This window comes from Rhinichthys klamathensis, unplaced genomic scaffold (genome assembly GCF_029890125.1).
Source record: "Rhinichthys klamathensis goyatoka isolate OS25496 unplaced genomic scaffold, OSU_Roscu_1.1 h1tg000362l_1, whole genome shotgun sequence".
Taxonomy (NCBI): domain Eukaryota; kingdom Metazoa; phylum Chordata; class Actinopteri; order Cypriniformes; family Leuciscidae; genus Rhinichthys; species Rhinichthys klamathensis.
Window position 1 is genome coordinate 787301 of NW_026606871.1, and position 23581 is coordinate 810881.

Sequence of the window (23581 nt, forward strand, 5' to 3'; positions counted from 1 at the left end):
TGTGTACAGTACATCACCACCATACGTCTTAGCTTTCCCATTCCCGTCGTGTTGTTGGTCACAGTAACCCGCCCCCAGCCCCCGACGTAAGCATGACGTGGTAAAAGAACGGTTCTAGTCCAGCAAAGAGGTGGTGCCGCTTTGAAACCAATTTTCCTGACCGAGAACCGGTTCTTTGGCTGTCGAAACGCAAAGAACTTGTTCCCGAGTAGGCACCGGCTCTGAACCGGCTCTCAAAATGCTTTGGTGGAAAAGGGGTATGATAGACGTCAAGTGTTGCGCTGTTTTCTGATTTTACAGGTGTTACGTCCCAGGACGTAGGCATTTGTGTTTTACAATAATGTGTTGTGTCATTCATTGATGTATTGTTTGTGTGCGCTGCCATTGGACCTAACGGCCTCTTGGGAGTTATAGTTTTTGTTGTATGTTCTGTCCAATTTCTTCAATGGGGTCCAACGGGTTGAAGGTCCAAATGTCAGTTTCAGTGCAGCTTCAAAGTCTCGTCTTATCTAGCCAAACTATCGCTCAATAAAAAATAAAAATAAACAATATTTATATACCTTTTGACGTTCGCTTTGTAAACACTAGGTCTGTACTTCCGCCTACGTCACGCTTGACCTTTCAACGGGATTACGTAATGTGTGGCGCATCACAGCTAGTGCAAGATGAGCATTTGTGGTTTAAAAGTATATAAATGTTAGTTTTTTTTTTAGAAAATGACCGATAGTTTGGCTAGATAAGACTCTTATTCCTCGGCTGGGATCGTGTCGAGACTTTGAAGCTGCACTGAAACACACATCTGGACCTTCAACCTGTTGGACCCCATTGAAGTCACTATATGGAGAAAAATCATGCAATGTTTTCCTCAAAAACCTTAATTTCTTTTCGACTGAAGAAAGAAAGACATGATTAGCTTGAATGACGTGGGGGAGAGTAAATTATCAGGAAATTTTAATTCTGGAGTGAACTATTCCTTTGTCAGAGGAGTAACTGTGCAACATCCACTTGATGTTTGGCATGTGCTTGTTCATCATGAAGGGCTTTATAGACTTTTCCAAAGCGTGTTCCAGAGGCCATTTGTAAAGTTATCTCCATGTTTGACGTAACCTTTCCTAGACAATTCAAGACATTACTTAACATAGCTTGTTAGCTGCGTCACGATGGGTGTGTGTGTGTGTGAGCACAGACTGTTACATTAGCTCATGGTTGTCAGCTGTGTGTCGGTGGTGCCGTCTTGCATTTGTCCTTTCTTCCCCTGAGAGCCATAAAACCCCTCTCTGAAAGTCTGACTCTCGACAGGGCGGTGTGTGTGTGTGTGTCTGGCTGTGAGATTGACCTCGGCAGCTCGTTCCACAGAGGAATTTGTTTACATGTGGTGGTGCTACAAATAACAAGAACGTTCATGTACAATTGAGTAACTTCCTGGTCTCAAGGCAGGACCTTAACCAAAACAGGCCAGAAGGGGATGTAGTGGACACTTACAAGTTCAACCAGGGCCTAAAATTAACACTCGCCGAGTGCCAGATGCGAGTAAAAATCGGCGTTGGCGAGTGTATGAAATGATGTCAGTTGCCAATTGGTCAGTAACATTTTTTTTAATTCTCACAATGCAATGTTGTGACAACATGAACAAACGTGAACAACACACTGTACAGTTGACATCATCACGAATTTTTCAGCCTTTCCAATGTAAATATTCAAAAGCGCTGCCTGGAACACGTGAAAGGGAATTTTTTACTCAACGCTGTGTGGGAAGTTTAACATCCAAAGCGCGCGACCCAAAATGGACAAATTCACTCAAAATTATGTAAAAAAAAACCCGCCCGTCTCGGCGAGTATCCTTGTAAACATAGTCTGTAATGTCTTAAAGGGATAGTTCACTTTGAAATTAATTTTTGATATGTTTTAGCTTACCTCAAGGGCATCCAAGATGTAGGTGTCTTTGTGTCCACAGTATTTACAATTTTGATATTTTTAGGTCAAACCGTTCTTGTCTGTCAGTCATATAATGCAGGTCTATGGTCACCACCTCAAAGAGCATGCACAGAGAAGTCCAAATTAAACATGATTTAATGACTCGTAAATGTAAGTACACATTGATGGCCTTAGACATGAAACGAGCAGTTTGTGTGAGAAAACGAACAGTATTTATATAGTTTTTTTACCTCTTGTAACCACAGCCACGTCCAAGTGATCATTCTGAGGGCGCCGGCGCTTCGGTCTTTTCCGGAAAGCGCCGGAAGTGATCTCTCGCGCGTGTACGTTTATTAATATACAATAAGTGGAACGCAAACACAAATTATGTACTATATTCATATGTTATTTTAAAATGTAAAGCATGTATATTGTAATAATACTCTTTAATTTAAGCTGATTTAAATACTATACAAGCTTTATACTATATCAGAGGGGCTTCAGTTGAAAATGCAGCTGAAAGTTAATAAGCAAAAAATTAAGTTTTAACTTGACAGCATATTTTCTGTCATTTATTCTTTTACATTCATTCCATACATTGATTAGTCACCTCTCTTATGCTGTTTATTTTCCCTGTGTTCACAGGCGTTTGGCAATGCTAAAACGGCCCACAATAACAACTCCAGTCGTTTTGGGAAGTTCATCCAGGTGAACTACCAGGAGAGTGGCACTGTTAGAGGGTAAGAGCTTCAGTCTGCAGTGGTGTTATAATAATTAATAATAATAATAATGTGTAGAGATCCCCTGTCAAATCTGTTTTGTTCTTATCCAGGGCATATGTGGAGAAATACCTACTGGAGAAATCCCGGCTCGTCTATCAGGAACACAATGAAAGGTAGGAGATGTTGATCATTTGTTTTGCACTCATTTCAACTGTTAAGAAATGATGTCGGCTACGGAAGTGAAGTACATTGTAATTAAATCAACATTATTATACTAGGCTAGACGACAGTTTATTTAAACTGAGGACGGAGAGTGTAGATTTGGTAGGAGCTCATGAAGAAATAAATCCAGTAGTGAACATGTGGGAATCATTTCTCCACAGTGTTCAGTTTATATGTGTGAATCTCAGCTTTATCCTAGCTGTCATTACCGGTCTCACTGGTTTCAGGACATGAGGGTTTATGAAGGAAATCGACCATAATTTCCTTGTTTTTGTGACTTTGGTGTAAATCACGGCAGATATATTCAGGTTTCGGGTTAGTGCATTATCCAGCTGAAACATCATGTGATAAAATGACAATCATTAAAGCTGTCTCTCTTTGTCAATCTCACGTTTTGTTGCCTTGACTAGTTTTTGAACTGGTGTTCATTATAGTGCTGCACGATACATACAAATAAAACCAATATCGCAGTATAACTTTGTGCGATTGTAAAACAGTGCATACATTAATTTGCTAGCAACATGTCAAAGCTTGATGGTTTTACATAAAAAAAATAAAGCAATTAAGATTTAAATAGTATTTTAATTTGGTTGTTGTGGTATAAAATTGTTTATTTTTATTTAATAATATTAAAATATAATTTTAAAATATATTTCTTATTTAGTTTAATATACTTTTTTTCAAATAATCACTTTAAAAATCAGTTATTATTATTATTATATACTGAAATGGGCAAAAGCAATGGAAATGCAAATTCAAAAAAAGGTTGCACACAAATAAAGTTTTCAGGAGATAAATAAATAATAATAATAATAATACATTTTTTTAATAAATTAATTTTTATTTTGCTCTTCCCAACAAAATCACACCACTCATTTTAGAGTAATTAATTATTTCCAAATACAGCTATTTAAATCATTTTCTGTTCTGAACATTCCTGTATTTCTTCTTATTGCAATATATATCGCAATGTCAGTTTTTTCCAATATTCAAATACACTGACTTGAATCGTCTCTTCCTTAATGAAGCAATACCTGCACATTTAAACATCAAATATGTCTCCAGTGGTTTTAAATTGTGCACAGCACAGTATTTTCACACAGATAGACTCTCTTGAAACCTGTCGTGGCTTGTAAAAAAGCATTGTTAAAGGGATAGTTCACCCAGAAATGAAAATTATGCCATAATTGTCTCACCCTCAAGCCATCTTAGGTGTATATATCTTTTTTCAGCCAAACACAATCGGAGTTATATTAAAAATATCCTGGCTCTTCCACCTTAACGTCGTCATGAAACGGAAATTGTGATTCGTCTTTACTTTTATATTGTGACACATATATATAAATCTGGCTGGAATAGCTTGATCGAGAAAAAATGTAGGACGAGATGTGATTTTGTCCATCAGGATTTGTTTGGATCATTTGCCTGATGTTGTTTGCTAATTGACCTATGGCTAAGCCACGCCCCCTCCACTCACTCGGACAAAGCCACGCCCCCTCCACTCACTCGGACAAAGAGTCAACATTCGGTGACAGGCGCTATGGCAGCTGTCACAGTAGGAGACGTTTCACAGGAGGCAATTGATGATTTTTGGAGACAGAAAGATTACATATCATCTCGAAGTCACCAAAAGGGTTATATTAATAATTTTATTGTTGAGAAGGTCTATGAAAAACTTCAGCTCCAGGCAAAAATGTACAGGTCACAGTGTAAACGTGATAAACCACATCTCGTTGCCATCGCCATCTCAGACAACAAGATGGAGGATCAGCATTGTTCATGCACTGCAGTATTTACATGAATCTTTCAGCACAACATTGCTAACATTTGTTATCTCGGTTATTTACATACGTTATTAATGAAGCTAAGTGACATGATGTACAACGCAGCTAGAAGCTAACGTTACGTTAGAGATGTTAAAGATAACGTTCAAATACGTTGTTGACTTAGAACAGATGTAGACATCCTTGTTTAATTCTTGTTTAATTTATCCACGTTTAGTTGGTGTTGTGGTCTAACGTTACTGCGTAACTTAATCCAGAGCAGAGTCAGCAGACACTTATCTCGGTTGAGATGTGGCTTGGGAAAGGGTAAAAAATACACACCGTCGCCCAGCCTCTCGGGATACCGAGTGTCGGAGTTGCATGTACCCCATGCACACCGTTTGACCATTTTAAACTTAAAATGACAAGAAGAAACATATAAAAACGATTGAAAACTGACTAACTGCAATGCATTTCAATGGACGTGGAAGCAGAGAATGTCCGAGTGTTTCGGGTTAGCTATGCGCACTGATTGGCTCATCGCGTTTGGGGGCGTGGCTTAGCCATAGGTCAATTGCTGCGATCTCATGTGAGTGAAAGTTTGTTTGCCCATTGATTTGAAGAGGCTTCCCAAAACTGAGCCCTGACCTCTGACCACAGCAACAGGCTCTGCAACCCTTCATGTATTTATAGCCAGATATATTCATACAGCACCTGACGTTATATGGGTTTGTTCTTTTAGGAATTACCATGTGTTTTACTACCTGCTGGCAGGAGCGAGTGAAGAGGAGAGGACCTCGTTCCACCTCAAAAAGCCTGAAGAATATCATTACCTCAATCAGGTACGAGCTCATACCACTGCATGCACTGTACTCTCCAGCAGCGACCTCATTTACAACCAGTGTTGGGGAAGTTACTTTGAAAAAGCAATGCATTACAATATTGCGTTACTTAGTTACTTTTTAAGAAAAAAAAAAAAAAAGTACATTACATTTGCGTTACTTGGTCTCACCTGGTCTGGGTGTTTCATAACAAAAAAGTGCTATTTTTGGCCCTTTCACACCAAAATTGAAATAATAAGCCTCAGACTGAAGGAAGTGCAAATTCACGCGTGTACAGTAGAGGGCGCAGCTCAAACTAAACATTCAACTTTCGACACTTACTTTTAAGTAGTCAATATAAAGTACATTGGTCAATAAAGTGAGATTAAATGCATACAAATATTTGTTTTATTTAACATTTCATTTATTTGAGGTTTGCATAGTCTGATTTTGCATTTGACTGAGTAAATGAGTAAATGCATGCTCACATTTAGTCTCGAACTACAATAACCATCATGTTTACACACAACGCCTCTGCACTTCGATTGCTCTCAACATTGGGACTAGAGAGCTGTCAGTCAATAAATGGGAAACCAAAGTAACTTGTGTTACATGTTTGAAAAAGTAACTGATATTTTGTTGTAAATTTTAAAAGTAATGCGTTACTAGTTACTTGAAAAGTAATCTGATTACGTAACTCAAGTTACTTGTAATGCGTTTCCCCCAGCACTGTTTTCAATCGCTGTTAAGCTTCCTCTCAGGAGATGCGATCACGAGAGGTCAGCTGAGACGCTGCTGTTTACTCCTGGTAGTAACATGCGTCTCCTGTGACCACTTGCGATCGAGTTTCGTTGAGGGTCACTGATTTTATGACCACTTACTTTGTCAGTGTGTCTCTGCATGTTGACGGAAGATGTCCCGTGAAGTCTTGTGCACATTCATGTGTGCTTTTCCAATTGGTTGAATCTTTTCTTTTCAAGCCTAGCTGAGAAAATAAAAAAAGACTGCAGGAGTAGACTGTTCTTCATTGACTTGCGGTGCATCAAGACACATAAGTGCAAGCGATATGGCTCGTGCCTCCGACAGCATCTCGAAAGGTGTTTTGAGGGATCCCTGTTTACACCTGGAGCTGTCCATATAAGACTGAATATACGGGGATGGTTTTAAAAAGGGTAAAACGAAAATTCTGGGTTACACTGTGTTTTAAGGTGTCATTGTTACAGTGTAATTATATATCTAAGTACTGAGTAATATTAAGCAACTACATATACTTACTATAGGGGTAGGGTAGGATTAGGTTGAGGGTTAGTTGTATGTAATTATACATAATTTACTGTTATTACTATGGTAAGTACATGTAACGTAACAAGGATACTGTAAAATAAAGTGTTACCAAATTTTGTTATAAACTTTCTTTCATGGAACATAAAAGAAGATATTTTAAAGAATGTTCATGCTGCTCTTTTCCATACAATTAAAGTGGCTTTCATCTTTCAGTCTTCAGAAAGGTACTATGATCGAATCCAAAACAAGTCTATAATACTTGGTAACAGCTGACACTGATACTGTAACTCCTTCTTTAATACCAGGTGTAAACCGGGTCATTGAGCCAAGTGAAGGGCCTGCTCAGAGAAAAGGATTTCAATGTGTCAGGACTAGGGTTTTCACTGTCATGTTCACTAGTTGAAAGAATTGACAATAACAATATTATCACGATTATTTATAGATGATTTAAAATAAGGCAGTCAAATTAATTTTGTCAGATGGTTACTGGTGCTGGATTATTTACGGTATACCATGGTCTGTCTGAATACTCGATTCTGATTGGCTGGAAGCTGCGCATTAAAACCATTTAATGCACATGTAGTTCCAGTCAGTTTAATCACTTCTATATTAAAGCGTTCCTTCCAAAACACACACACACACATTCAAGAGCACAGAAACTTGTTTTCAATGCTGCCCCGTGACTTTTATTAATAAAATAGCTTTACTACTGAATCGTACATTATATTTCTCTGCAAAGAGGGGGTAACAGCGCTGTTTTTGAAGTAATTAAACTCACAGCTTCTTTGTTAGTAGAGAGAGAAACTGCACAGATGCAGGTAATTCACACACGCATCTCTCTCTCTCTTTCGATAATTAATTCAAATAAATGCTTTAATTCATTCATGCAAATACATGTAATCCTACGCACTACTTTATCTCTCCGTCTGATTTAAAGCGGGCAGAATGCTAGATCTAACGAGCCGTAACTGACCAAAATAACCATTGTTTTTACCCTATAGGCCAAATATTGCACTACAAACACCAATAACAGCTTTGACTTGTCAATGCTGGATATGACCATGGTATAAGAGGAATAATCCACGGCTAGCTGTGCAATAAACCATTTCAATGCACTCCGCTTCGCATTGGGGTGGAATTTTCCTCCACATCGTGCATTAAAATCGTTTAATTAGCCATTATCCCTAACTTATTATGAGTTGAGTTGAACTTTATTGTCCATTCTGTTTGTCACAGAGCGGAAATTTATCTTTGACACTGGTGACATAAATACATTCACATTACTGTTTAAAAAAACACATTGAACATTAACAACACTAAAAGAAAATATATACTAAACACTAAAATTATACAATTAAACACCGTTTCATAGCGGGAAACACTACAGATACGATTATCACAGGATTAATAGATACGCTATTATCACATTTGTAGTGATGACATCAATATTTAATATTTTAAATATCACTGTTATCATCAATACCATTGTGGCACCCCTAGTCAGGACCGTTGTTGCACAAAAAAAAAAAAAAAAATCAACAAAGCTTAGTTGAGATCATTGGATGGCAGCAGTTTTTTGCCCTTGTAGAGTCAGTTTTTGTCAGGCAGCTGCTCTCTCTCTGAGGCCTATTGACGGATTCACTCACTAGACAAACAGGAAAGTGGGGAATATGGAGGAAACGGATTCCAGTTCATTCCTTTCAGCTGTGGTCTCGCACACTGAGACACTATAAAACCTAATCCACCCAGAGAAAGCAGGCTTGTGCTCCTAACATGCCCCTCATTTCCATAACACACACCTGCCTCGTGCTTTTGTTTCTATGTGAAAAGCTGTTGCATGCAGGCGTCCAGTCTTTTGTGTGTGTGTGTAAATGTATTTTTGTCTAAATGTTAAAAGGATACTCCCCCTGAAAATGAAAATTCCCTTATCATTTACTCACTCATGTCATCCCAAGTGTATATGACTTTCCTCTGTGGAAGACAAAGTGAGATTCTTAGATAGATAATTAGTTTCTGAGTCCATATAATGACAGTGGAAAGGTCTCTTAATGCTGACGCTTCAAAAACCACACAAAGTGCTCGTGACGGTAATTCATGTACAACCCGATGTCTTCTGAAATGCATGTTTATGAGTTCACGCTGAATTCTAGACTAAACAAAATAACATGTTACTAGAGGTTCTGCCAAAATGTTCTATTAATTTGAATTAAAAACACATTTAAATCGGGTTGCATGAATGATTCAATGACTCACTCATAAAGACTTCTAGTTTCATGACTGGATTAATCAGTGTTTTTCTAATGAATCTCTTGAATGAATGATTTAATGGCAAATACATTTTTAACAGTCACTTGACAAATCTTTATTTGAAGCGTCAAGTCACTTTCAAAAGGTGATTTCCTCTATTTTGATCACTACTGTAGACATCAGTGTTTATATCTGAACTATAAACTTTTATCCCAGTTCTTCTGTGATGATTTGAATGATTGTAAGACAGAAATAACGATACTGTGTGGTTGAAATGACACAGTTTGTGAATCTGTTTCATATCTATACATGACAACTGCTCTCTCTGGATCAGAACGCAGATCTGAATGTTCGCTGTGATCATACTTGTCTAAGATAGAGCTATCTTTTAATAGATAGAGCCGAATCGCTATCATTTAGGAATAAGATCAAGCGGGTGTTTGAATCGAGATCTCAATCTTTTAACGATTGATCATGCAGCTCCTCTTCACAACGTGCTGATGTTGACGTCCAGCATGAACTCATAAACCTTTGGCTGGAAGCAATGGTTTATCATTTAAAAAAAGTATTTTTCTCTCGCTCTCACACAAACCAATTGTTTTGCTTCAGAAGACATTGATTCATCAACTGGGGTCACGTGGATTACCGTCCTGTTCGTTTTGAATGGTTTTAAAGCGGCAGCTTTGAAAGAACAACACTTGCGTTACAGTAAATGGACTCAGAGATTCTTATAAAAACAATCCATCTCTTTGTTTGTGTTCCACCGACTAAAGAAAGTCTTATACATCTGGAATGACATGAGAGTGAATAAATAATGAGAGAATATTCATTTTTGGGTGGAGAGAATTCTGTTAAATGTTCAGGAATAATAACATTGCATGTGTTATTAGATGTGTGTTTTCATTTGAGGTCTGTGTTTTTGTGTATCATGTTCTAAAAAAAAAAGAGCTTTCTCAAAACGGCAAGCTCCGATCTGATTGGATAGCTTTCACATCGCACTAATTACAGCATCGGAACTAAAACTATCAAATCTACAAGTCTGTTGTTGAACGATTTGACCAGCATATGACAGTCTCTGTCTCTGTCGTCTCCAGCCAATAGTCCCTCTTTTTGTCCCTGATCTCGTGCGTCCGTCTGTCTCCTGGCTGTACTCATAAATCCCTCTGTATAGTTACATATTCAGCAGGAAAACCGAAATATCAAGATATTCTGTTCCTTAGAACTATATGCAACTGAGAAACTTAATAAGGAAGAAACTTTAGAGGTGTGAATTCTTGCCATTTTTTCCAAATACCATTATAGTGGCTCTTTCTTAACTACCGTCTCTAATGTCTTAAGGCCTCAAAAATGTGGAGAATTCACATAGAAAAAACTTCCACAGAAATCTAAGCCAGGTTTTGACTTCTAGATTCAATCAAGCCAGTTATTTTGCTTTGCTAACGGTCAAACCGTTTTGAAAACTGGTTATGCAAGAGCAAATACTAAATGTTATTAGATTCTCTGTAACGCTTAACAATAAGGTTCACCGTTATTAATGCATTAGATATTATGAAGTAACAGTTTTACAGCATTTATTAATTTAATGTATAAATATAAATGATTTGAACTGCATATGAGATTATATATAAATATATTCATTAATGCCTCATTGTTCATTGTTGTTTCATGTTAGCTATTAAATTAACTAATGTTAACACATTCAATCTGATTGTAAAGTTAACCAGATTCTTTATGATTTAATTATTCTTTAATTTTATAAATCGGCATGAATGTAAATAATTTCTCCATCGTATAAAAATGAATCTAATCTTCATATGAATTGTTTCTTCACCTTCATCATAATCCATCTGTTGTACATGTCATTTTATGGAATACTAGCATATTGCTTACTTAATACTGTTCAGTATTTAATAAAACAATAACCCTTTAGTTCAGGGTCCAATTCTCACTATTAAGTTGCTTACTAGCATATTAGCTGTTTATTAGTACTTATAAAGCACATATCAATGCCCTATTCTGCATGACCATATTCTACATCTCTTAATCCTAAACTTAACAACTACCTTACTAACTATTAATAAGCAGAAATTAGGAGTTTGAGGGAGTTAATGGTGAGAATTGGACCCTAAACTGAAGTGTGAACACTACAACTAATTTGATTTAATAGTAGACTGTGTGAAACAGTTTGTAGTGTGCAACAATAAACATTTCAAACCATAGCATTGAATTAAAAATGCATCAGTGAGGTCATGTGACCGCTATCATCTCTACAATAACTCATTTAAAATAGACAGTTCACATAATTAGTTAGGGAAGTCCATTGTCCACTGTTGTATACTGCATTTTTGTGACAAATATAGTAGGTCATCTGGGTATCCCATGTAATGTTGTGTGCGTACTAAAAAAAGTAGTATGGCAGTATTCCAGTCTGAACATAGCCTTTGTCTTTCTTAACTATAGCATGTGTTTATATACCATAATGCTTTTGTTCTCCCACTTAAAAGCAGCATGTGTTTAGCAGGCATTGTGTGTAATGTCGCTCTAATCCCATCTACCTTACTTCCAGATGACAAAGAAACCTCAAAGGCTGCACTGGGAAAATTACTATGAGAACGAACCGGTCAGTATTGAAATAGTGTGTCGTTGCTGTACAGAGACGAGTCCCTGGCTCCACAAATCACTTTCCATAGCTTTCCCTTCACACAACACACCACTCCCATCCTCGGTGTGTGTGTGTGTGAGGCTCGGGATGTAATTAGTGTGCTCACTGCATCTCTCTGGCTTTCTCTTAGGCTGTACATTTTGTTTGGTCATTGTGTTTTTGAGGTGTTCCCTGGTCTGGCGTCATGCAATTCTTCTGCTTCTATAAATAGTCTGAACTCTGGGCAACTCGGTCAGATCTCTACACTACAGTCGATTGGATAAGAGTGATAAGCAACAGTACAAACATGGTTTATTTGCATTGGGAGGGAGTTACAAATGTAAACTTGAGATCGTAGGCCTGCGATGATAAAGAGAACTGATTCAAGGCTTTAAATACTAGTGTTGTTTTAACATTTCATTTAATCTGTACCAAATTCAAGTACATTTCATTGGTTCTCTGTACCAATTTTGGTCCCATTGCAAGAAGTTTTGGTTTAATACATTAAAACAGCATGTACTGTAGCTATCAAAAACAATTGAAATGGTAAATTGCTTTAAAAAAGGTATAAAATGGAGAACAGTTAAACAAATCACAGTTAGTGGCAGGTATATTACATTTCAAAACTTAATGCATAGATCTATAATTCATCACAGATGTCAAATGCATGTTTGTCATAGTCCATCAACACAATATCGACTTGGTACAGAAGTATTGGTACACTATTTCTCGCTCCGTCTGTGAGATGGTATAGTAATTACACCTTGCATTTGAAGCCTGTGGGGCGAGTGCACAGTAGATGACTATAACTAAACACGTTTCTATTTCCTCCTTAAATAAAAATATCTCTGATGTAACTTTTCATAAAGCACCGTTTACAACTCTACTATACCTTTAACCCGACCTTTATAGTGGTTCTACCGTGAATGGGCAGGTTAGGCAACTTTACTAATCAAATATCAAATATTTTTATAGTGAAGATTGTATGTCAAAGTTCTCAATTATAAGCTTTACTTTCTTTTTTACACCATCAACTTCCTTCGAACCATCAAGTGCATTAATACACACGTGTTCCTTTTTTTTTGACAAACTTGACGGATGTATTAACTTTGTCTATAGTAAATGACAGCATCTGGGGATAAAAAAAATCCTTTAAATGAACCCTTTTAATATTTATATTTCCTGCTCGCCATGCATTTCTGACATTTGATGCCATGACTGTAGACTTCTGATGGAGATCTGATTGTGATTTAATGCTGTAAACTGTTTTTTCATGCCATTGGAAAAGATTGAGCATGATTTCCAGAGGTCTGACTTTAACACTGAGGAAACAACACACACAAACCAATGACCAAATCAACATGAGTATGCTGGTATGTTTGCTGTTTCTGGTGTGGTGGATGTATTCCCTGTTGCTGCGGTGTCTTCATGCTCTCTATCAAGGGTCTCAAACTGTTGCTCCCTGGATATGGCCCCTAAAAGCACAACCACACTAGATTGCTCCTGCTATAATAAACGCAGTTGTTTACACCGTTGCGGTGACACGTCTATTCTTCAAGTGTGAACATACCCTTGAACACACATTGGTTGTAACTGTGTATCTGGCTAGTGGCTCCCAGGTGATTTGAGTTTGAGACCCCTGCTTTTCATGCTGGTTTTGGACTTGTGCCGTCTTTCAATTCACAATGCACGTTTTCATGAGTGGCTGTTCAAATAAACAGCAACCAGAAGGTAAGTGGTCATAATGTGTTACAGTGCACAAGACAAGAACAAGAAACTGTACTTGCAAAACTATTTTGCCAATTTGCGTCAAACCCACAGCATATGTCATTTTGCTTCTGTATTGGTTGAGAAGTCTTACAACATTTAACATGAGAAAAACATTCCCTGGAAATGTGAAGGAGAGCATAATATAATCTGTTTTGGTTGAGAAGTCTTACAACATTTAACATGAGAAAAAGCCTTTTTTTACATTCCCGACCCTGCAAATGTGAATGAGAGAAAACAAATAGGCAGGATTTGGTTTAAACCGTAAAGCTTACAGAGTTTCAGCAGTGTTTGCCTTTCCAGTGCTCTGGTATGCTATAATTTTGGCATCAGTAATGAAGCGAGCAATGGAGACACCGTCTCATTAAGTGTGTGTAAGTTTGAGTGTGTTGAAGCAGTTTCTCTGCCAGCTGGAGCCGAGCATGTGGATGACAGACATCTCCTTCAACACTTTGCACGACTGTAGTGAAAGAGACTAGGGATGCAGCAATATAAAAATGACAGCTGATATTATGAATCAATATGGTCAGATTAGGGAACACATTTTTAGTTGCTTGCATATTACAGATGCATATTTAGTTGCTTGCATGTTGATATATTGCATACACTCACCTAAAGGATTATTAGGAACACCTGTTCAATTTCTCATTAATGCAATTATCTAATCAACCAATCACATGGCAGTTGCTTCAATGCATTTAGGGGTGTGGTCCTGGTCAAGACAATCTCCTGAACTCCAAACTGAATGTCAGAATGGGAAAGGTGATTTAAGCAATTTTGAGCGTGGCATGGTTGTTGGTGCCAGACGGGCCGGTCTGAGTATTTCACAATCTGCTCAGTTACTGGGATTTTCACGCACAACCATTTCTAGGGTTTACAAAGAATGGTGTGAAAAGGGAAAAACATCCAGTATGCTGCAGTCCTGAGGGTGAAAATGCCTTGTTGATGCAAGAGGTCAGAGGAGAATGGGCTGACTGATTCAAGCTGATAGAAGAGCAACTTTGACTGAAATAACCACTCGTTACAACCGAGGTATGCAGCAAAGCATTTGTGAAGCCACAACACGCACAACCTTGAGGCGGATGGGCTACAACAGCAGAAGACCCCACCGGGTACCACTCATCTCCACTACAAATAGGAAAAAGAGGCTACAATTTGCAAGAGCTCACCAAAATTGGACAGTTGAAGACTGGAAAAATGTTGCCTGGTCTGATGAGTCTCGATTTCTGTTGAGACATTCAGATGGTAGAGTCAGAATTTGGCGTAAACAGAATGAGAACATGGATCTATCATGCCTTGTTACCACTGTGCAGGCCGGTGGTGGTGGTGTAATGGTGTGGGGGATGTTTTCTTGGCACACTTTAGGCCCCTTAGTGCCAATTGGGCATCGTTTAAATGCCACGGCCTACCTGAGCATTGTTTCTGACCATGTCCATCCCTTTATGGCCACCATGTACCCATCCTCTGATGGCTACTTCCAGCAGGATAATGCACCGTGTCACAAAGCTCGAATCATTTCAAATTGGTTTCTTGAACATAACAATGAGTTCACTGAACTAAAATGGCCCCCACAGTCACCAGATCTCAACCCAATAGAGCATCTTTGGCATGTGGTGGAACGGGAGCTTCGTGCCCTGGATGTGCATCCCACAAATCTCCATCAACTGCAAGATGCTATCCTATCAATATGGGCCAACATTTCTAAAGAATGCTTTCAGCACCTTGTTGAATCAATGCCACGTCGAATTAAGGCAGTTCTGAAGGCGAAAGGGGGTCCAACACAGTATTAGTATTAGGTGTTCCTAATAATCCTTTAGGTGAGTCTATATCAACATGCATATTACTAGGACATTGGCTGTTTATTAGTACTTATGCAGAATAAAGCATTCATATCTGCATTATGAGCATATTCTACATCCCTTAATCCTAAACTTAACAACTACCTTACTAACTATTAATAAGCAGTAATTATGAGTTTATGGAGGGAAAACTCCTAGTTAATAGAGAATGTGTGTTCTCTAATCTAAAGTCTTTCCATCAATACTGAAATTCTCCAATCTACACTTTTAAAAACAAATTACCAAATTAAATTTGGGTACTTTTCTGTTTTGGCTGATACAGTATACACTTTTTTATGATAATATTTATTTTTAATTGCTGATAATCAATATGATGGTATTATAAATCTATGCTGTTCTGCCTATAATGAACAGCAGGCATCAAAACATCATTATGTACAATAGTATATATTTAAGTAATGTATAAAAAAATTGACCTGTGTAGATATGACTGATAAATGATATGATGGCTGATATACATATAATGTAGGTGAATAAATGCATAAACGGTTGGCTTTTTAAAATGCATTCAAGCTTAAATCTAGAATTTTACCAGCTAAAATGTCAAATCTGTGATTAAAGTAAATTCAGACATCAATAAAATAATAAATAATGTTGGAACTGCTCTATTATCTGCTACCTTATATTGTCATCAACATTATTTTCTGTAATTTTAGCCAATACCAATATGGTCACAATGTAATGTGTATGTTTCTAACGCTATTGAGAAACACTGATTTTGCAGATGGGAAATCATCGTTTGGACCATTAGCTGTCATTTGTAAACAAGTTTAAACAAGTTCTTCACTGAAAACTCAATAACCTTTTTCTTGTTCAGGTCCATCTGAAGGAATAAATCTAGTCATAAATTGCTACTTTTCTTCTTACCATTACTGGTGTGCCAGATTTCCAATGTGTGTGTAAAAGGCAAATCACTCTGGATTTTCCACTGCATGGGCAGAACATGCATATGCTAACATTCACCAGCGCCCTCATTTTCAACCAGAAAAATGTGGCAGCTCTTGCGTTTTTGACCAAACTTCATAATGACATGGTGCTTTAAGTCAATCAACCAAACCCTGACAGTGTCTCTCTGGAGCGATGGCGGCACACAAGCCCCAAAAAAGCAGCTCTACTGTCCATATTTGTGCTTGAATGCATTCGAGCAGCTGAAATGCAACATGCTATTAGCTTATTAGCATTTAGGGAACATCGATAGCGCATCAGGTTTTTGAACGGAGTAATTCAATAAAATGATTACATAGCAAACCACCCATGAACACTCCCCAGACTGTGGTGTGCAATGGTGTTTAATAGTTTGAAGTGCTGGTAACCTTTCTTTTTCTCGTTGACACCAGCAGGATTGCTTCACAGTTGAAGGGGAGGATCTCAAGCACGACTTTGAGCGCTTACAGCTGGCGATGGAGATGGTGGGATTCCTTCCCGTCACACGTAAACAGTGAGTTTGTCCAAAACACCGGTCAACTAACACAAACTTTGCATGCAATTTTCATTAGTTATGAGCATGCATTAAATATTTATTCTCTTAAGCGAGTAGTTTAAACAAAAAAAAATGCAATTTTGTCCTTGTATTGTTAAATATCTTGGCCTTTTTCAAATCTTGACATCTCACACAAACTCAAAATGTGGATGATGGACAGCTAGGGTAGAAGTAGCTTTAAACACAATGGTTAACATACTGTAGATTTTCAGTACATAACTTACATTTCAGGCTGTTCATCACAAACGATATCATATACTGTAGTCTTGGAATGGACTACTTTGATATTTTTATGATGCTTTTGTGTTGTTTTTAAAGCTTGAAAGCTTTAGTCTCCATTCATTGTGTTGAAATGACTTACCAGTACAAGACATTAATATTAAATGTGTATACGCAGTGCTTAGCATAAGTGAACACACCCATGCTAAAGTTGACTAAAAAGAGGAATAAAAAATCATCTTTTGGAAATTGATCTTAATGCTTTAATTAAAAAAATGAGGAAAACTCCAACCTTTAAGGACACCAATTTTCTTTGTGAATGAATAATGTATCGTAAATAAATAAAATACAGTGTGCATAAGTCAGGACACCCCTATGTTAAATTCCCATAGAGGCAGGCAGATTTTTATTTTTAAATGCCGGTTATTTCATGGATCCAGGATGCTATACATCCTGATAAAGTTCCCTTGGCCTTTGGAAATAAAATATCCCCACATCATCACACACCCTTCACCACACCTAGAGATTGGCATGGGCTACTTTTCATAAGATCTTCTCTCAATGCAAATCAATACAGCTATTAGGCTACCTGAAATAAAACCACGCCAATCTCTAGGTATGGTGAAGGGTGTGTGATGATGTGGAGCTATTTTAATTAGTCTATTTTGACTATTTATGTGAACTAAAAAAAAATAAAAAATAAATGATGAAAAAGGTGAACATGATATTTGTCATCTACCCATTTTGTATCTCTCACTCTCACTCACGTCTGATGTTTTTTTCCCTGGCAGGATTTTCTCTCTGCTGTCAGCGATCCTTCATTTAGGGAATATCCGATACAAGAAGAAGATATACCGGGATGACTCCATCGACATCTGCAATCCTGAAGTCCTGCCTGTAGTTTCTGAGCTGCTGGAGGTACAGGATCAGTCTTTCACGTTACACCACAAACACTCGCTGCACGCTTTTCCATTTGAGTTACTTCAAGTCATGTCATTCTGAACCTGCATGTCCCTCTTTATGGAAGGCAAACGGAGAAGATTATTCCTGAAGACACACAAATAGCTTTCTTTGATGAATAGACTGAAATTGAAGTCATTATTCACTGATAATGTTTGCCTGTGAGCAAAATCAGTGAATTCAACTGATTCATAAATTAAACCCTAAATCACATTAGAGACATAAAACCCTAAAACACATTTTTTGAGATGTTAAAGGGATGGTTCACTTTGAAATTAATTTTTGGTATGTTTTAGCTTACCTCAAGGGCATCCAAGATGTAGGTGTCTTTGTTTCCGCAGTAGTTTCAATTTTGATATTTTTAGGTCAAACCGTTCTTGTCTGTCAGTCATATAATGCAGGTCTATGGTCACCACCTCAAAGAGCATGCACAGAGAAGTCCAAATTACACATGATTTAATGACTCGTAAATGTAAGTACACATTGATGGCCTAAGACACGAAACGAGCGGTTTGTGTGAGAAAACGAACAGTATTTATATCGTTTTTACCTCTTGTAAACACAGCCACGTCCAAGTGATCTGAGGGCGCGGGCGCTTCGGTCTTTTCCGGAAAGTGCCGGAAGTGATCTCTCGCGCGTGTACGTCACTCATTGTTTACACAGAACAGAGATTGTAGGTAAGACGGCTAATTAAAAGGGTACTAATTTGCGCTTATCCGGGATGTTTAAACCGTCGTAAAAGAAAACAATAAAAATAAATAAATAAATAAAACAATTGTATGAGTGACGTACACGTGCGAGAGACCGAAGCGCCGGCGCCCTCAGATCACTTGGACGTGGCTGTGTTTACAAGAGGTAAAAACGATATAAATACTGTTCGTTTTCTCACACAAACCGCTCGTTTCGTGTCTTAGGCCATCAATGTGTACTTACATTTACGAGTCATTAAATCATGTGTAATTTGGACTTCTCTGTGCATGCTCTTTGAGGTGGTGACCATAGACCTGCATTATGTGACTGACAGACAAGAACGGTTTGACCTAAAAATATCAAAATTGAAACTACTGTGGAAACCAAGACACCTACATCTTGGATGCCCTTGAGGTAAGCTAAAACACACCAGAAATTAATTTCAAAGTGAACTATCCCTTTAACAGGTTGCACATCAATGAAAGCACCAATAGCACTCATTATGTTTATTATTAATGGAAAATGTTTTTTTTTTGTGTGTTTTTTGGCGCTATTTCATATAGTTGAACCAAAGTCACAGAAAGTGAGGTATATGCATTAATCCGGAGTGCCGATTGCCTGTCGTTGCTGGAGACATTTCGCATTTACATCATCCGTTTCTGAGCTTTTCTCCACATTAATCATGAGATTAAACCCATTTTTTGAGTCTTTTTTTAAATCTGAGGAGTGAGTGACCTGTGCTAAAACATGTTCATGAGACTTTAAGCAGCATCTGGAATCACACAATGTCCAAACAGACACTACATTAAATTTTTTTAATGGTCGCAAAGCATGTTCTATATAGTATGAAGGAAATATGGACGTACTACAAGTTTCGTCGCTTCACTGATATTCACAGGTCCTCTCCTAAGGCCTCATGGGATAGTAAAGTGTCCATTGGATGCACAGTTCATAACATCGGGGGAAGTAGTGCTTTTTGCCTTCTGTTTTATAAATATTATAAATATTATGCCACACTACTGTTCACGCACAGTTTTCCACTTACTGTACAGTAGGCATATAATTTGGACACAGGGTTAGACTGTTTTTGTAAAACTCATTGAATTGTGAATATTTGGAATTCAAGTATTTTTTTAATTAATTTGATTTACAAGATTAACAATTAAAGTAAAAACAATATTAACAGAAGGAAGGAAAATAAATGATGCATACATATAAAATATATGCTACATAGCAGCGTGCACCGCTGTATACTTGTAAATGCATATCAGCACATATTCTTAAATATTAATGAACATACATACATACCTATAAATATATGTACTGACCCCCCAGAGATTTGAACAAGTGTCTTGGGGAAAAGACGAAGGCTGGGTTCCTTTTGCACAGGATTTGGTCATTAAACTACTCAAGGAAGTAGAAGGAGTTCCTGAATGAAGGCATGAAGCCTGTGCTGTGGGCCAACAGGATATAGGATGTGATTTCAGAGCCTTTGAACTCGACACATGTAATGTATGCAGTGCACATACCTCTCTATACCAGGAACTCTTGTGGCCCAATAGTGTGATCAAAGCACATCTGGCCTTTATCTTTACACACACACACACCTTCATGAGTAACTCTGAAGGAAAGAGAGAATGAACACACAAGTGATTTTACAGTTGCCCTCAGACTGCAGGGAAAGGTGTGTGTGTGTGTGTGTGTGTGCACACCTCGAAATCATTATAATAACATATTCAGATGAGGCCAGTCCAAATCTTTCAGCCCTTACACATCTGTTCTCGATTACAGTTGAATGACTCAACATCAGGCTCAATGAGTTTATATAATCACTATATTAGATGTAGACATCTTTCCCAGTGTGCATAAACCAGTCGCATACTTTTCCCAGTTCATATCGGCCCTTTTATATGCGAATGAGCGAGTGTTGGCCTGTGTTGAGGTCACTTGATTGTCCATGGCATTGTGTGTGCAGACTTTGATTCGTAACAGTTGTTATATGTGACGTTCTATGGTTTATTTCCTGAGATTCTAACCATTTGAGTCATTATTGTTATTATTATTATTATAGCTGTGTTGTTTTTATAATGTTACAGTATAGAGGTGGATGTCATGCTACATTACAGACTTAAGAAACCTCAAAAGCCAATATTACCGAGTGCTACCGGATGTTTAAAGGACAATTCAACATTGCAGGCCCCAAAGTCAACAATTGAAAAGAAATCGTTCTCACGGCCGTTAGTGCTGCTTTGCTCCTTGTCCATCTATGTAACTAAACACTGGCTTGTATTAAAGCTGTAGTGTGTGATCCTCCATATGTTTTATTGCAGATTTGGGATACAGTATGAATGAATGCATCCAAATCTTTGGACCTGACCGTTAAATCATACACTAAAAGGATAGATATCTATTTGTACTTGTGTCTGAAGAGTTAAATGAGAAAGTTGTCTTGCATCACGACAGGTCAAGGAGGAGATGCTCTTTGAGGCTCTGACAACACGGAAGACGGTGACCGTGGGCGAGAAGCTGATCGTCCCGTACAAACTGGCTGAGGTGAGCAACAAACAGGGTTTAACATTGTCCTTTAAAAACATTGAACAGATATCCAGAATCCGAGTCGGCGCCAGAGCAGATCTACTGGAGGGGCATTGGGTCATCCGCGGGGGGGCACTGCCGTTTGAGAAAAAAAACACAGCAGAAATGCTTTAAAAAACGAAACACGTTTTTTATTTATTAGTATTATTTGTTAATTGCGAATTTGTGGCTACTTTACAAATAAATAATTGTACACACAAAAAAATATTATTTATAGAAGTTTGATTTAAAAACGATTGTATTGCTTCCGTGTGAACATAACTGTGTCCATGGCAACGCTCTGTTTTTAATGGCAACAGTGTGCTATACTTAGCAGCGGTCTGTTATCAAGAAATTATAAGAAGAGGCTTAGCAGGACTAAACCATTTTCGTAAATCCATTTTTTTTCTTTCGTTTATTAGGCACAGTTAGCCGCTAGCTGTCTATGATATTATAGACGGACAAACTGTTCTTTTCGATTCAAACAACGACTTTTGCGCGCTGCAAATCAAATGTAACAATTTTACTCAGCGACCAATAAGGATTGACCAATGATGACCAATAGTCAATAGTCATGAACAACCAAAATTATTTATTTTGAAATCATTTCCTTTTATTTCATTTAAGTTAAAGTTTGTACATTTAATATTGAAAAAAATAACTAAAAGGGATCATTTTTTTGGGACACGCCATTCAAAGTGCTCGTTGACTGCGATCTGTGGTGCTGATAGTGTTCTCTTGTGGCTCGCGCTGCCACAAGAAACATCTTCACACGGACGCGCGCTTGATCGGTTGCGGAGAAATCTCTATTCGTACCGGTGAAATCACAAAGTAAAATGCACTCAAACATGTCCTTGACAACCACTGATAAACATAATCGGTTTTAATGAGAAAAAAAATAAATATGTGAGTGTGGGTTAGAACCCAGAATCTCTTGCACGCTAGTCTAAAATCCCACCACTGGACCATTCAAGCACTTATAAATAACAGTCGGATTCAATATATCTAACGTTATTTCTTTCATGTGAAAATTCTTGGCACCAACACATATTAGATCTTATTAGACAACAAATTAAACACAATGTACTATTTAAATAGATAGCTGGACATTTGGTGTTGTATAGCCTACATCTGATTTATGATTTAGCATCTCCAGAAAACGATAGGCGCTGCTCAGCTGGCGACTCGCAACTCGCTTCAAACAATTAGCTGTGTTTTGTTGTTGTGTTCGTCTGTCATCGAACTAAGTGGAAAAGTACTTTCTGGATATGTGGGTGCTAAAGTCTGGGCTAAGAGTGGTGGACATTTCTTGTTTTATCAGACTTTTTATTGGACTTTTAATCATATTTGGTCTGCTTGTGCACTCACGCACCGAGAGTGTTGAAATGCAGGAATGGCGCAGGGACAGCCGACCAGCGTTTGTTTATGCTCGCATCGCACTCCTAACACTTAATAAAGTGGGACTTGAAGAACGAGCTACACCCGGGCTGCTGGCTAGTATCCCGGGGGAATTGACACGTTCTGCAATCTGGGGGAGAAGGAGGCGATCACGGAGGCGATCACGGCTGGCTGCTCGGGTGGAGGAACCGGAGCGACTGAGCGGACAGAGGAGGAAGCGAGGGAGACGGGGTGGAATGAGGAGGAGACTGCGGCAGCGAAAGTACAGACCAGCTCTACCTGCTATGATCCTAGCCAACCTGCGCTCTATCAACAACAAAATCGACGACATACGGGCACTTGTAAGGTACTCTTTTGAATTTCGCGAGGCTGCTCTTCTCTGCTTCACTGAGTCATGGCTGCACACTGACGCTCCGGACTCACTTTATGACATCAGTGGATTTTCACTTATAAGGGCGGACAGAAATGAGAACTCGGGAAAAAGTAGGGGAGGAGGGATCTGTGTCTATTTAAACGAACGGTGGTGTCGCCAGTACACAATTAAACACATGATATGTAATAGAGACTTTGAATTGCTGGCAATTGGGTTGAGACCATTTTACCTTCCCCGGGAGTTCGGCTGCATTTTGCTATTTGTTGTCTATGTCCCCCCAAGTTGTCAAATGCATTGCGCCGCTACATCAATAGCAGATTGTGTACATAACCAACAACAACATTTCCCAGATGCTCCTGCTATTGTTTTAGGAGATTTTAACAACTGCAACCTAGAGAAAACCTTGCCAGGATTCCAACAGGTTGTGAAATGTGAAACTAGGAAGGAGAGTATACTGGATAAATGCTACATTAACCTCCCTAATGCCTATCAATCCAGGAGCAAACCACCAATTTCTAACTCTGACCATAATGTGGTACATCTTATCCCGATGTACACATCAAAATTAAAAAGTCAAAAACCAGAGATTAAGGTGGTTCGACAGTGGACTGATGACAGCAGAGAGGAGCTGGGAGCTTGCTTCGACT

General features: G+C 38.2%; 1 protein-coding gene across 8 annotated transcripts in view; it reads left to right on the forward strand.

Annotated features, from left to right (window-relative positions):
• myo9aa (myosin IXAa) overlaps positions 1-23581 on the forward strand; it is a 185195-nt gene that overhangs the window by 82621 nt on the left and 78993 nt on the right. For 4 of the 8 annotated variants that reach the window (XM_056233202.1, XM_056233205.1, XM_056233209.1 and 1 more), the window contains exons 3-9: positions 2560-2654; positions 2747-2809; positions 5364-5463; positions 11540-11593; positions 16578-16678; positions 17731-17857; positions 21053-21142. In XM_056233202.1, coding sequence (XP_056089177.1) covers positions 2560-2654; positions 2747-2809; positions 5364-5463; positions 11540-11593; positions 16578-16678; positions 17731-17857; positions 21053-21142 — 630 coding nt within the window. The remainder of the gene's footprint in view (positions 1-2559; positions 2655-2746; positions 2810-5363; positions 5464-11539; positions 11594-16577; positions 16679-17730; positions 17858-21052; positions 21143-23581) is intronic. The other 4 variants (XM_056233203.1, XM_056233210.1, XM_056233206.1 and 1 more) reach the window with 3 other exon arrangements.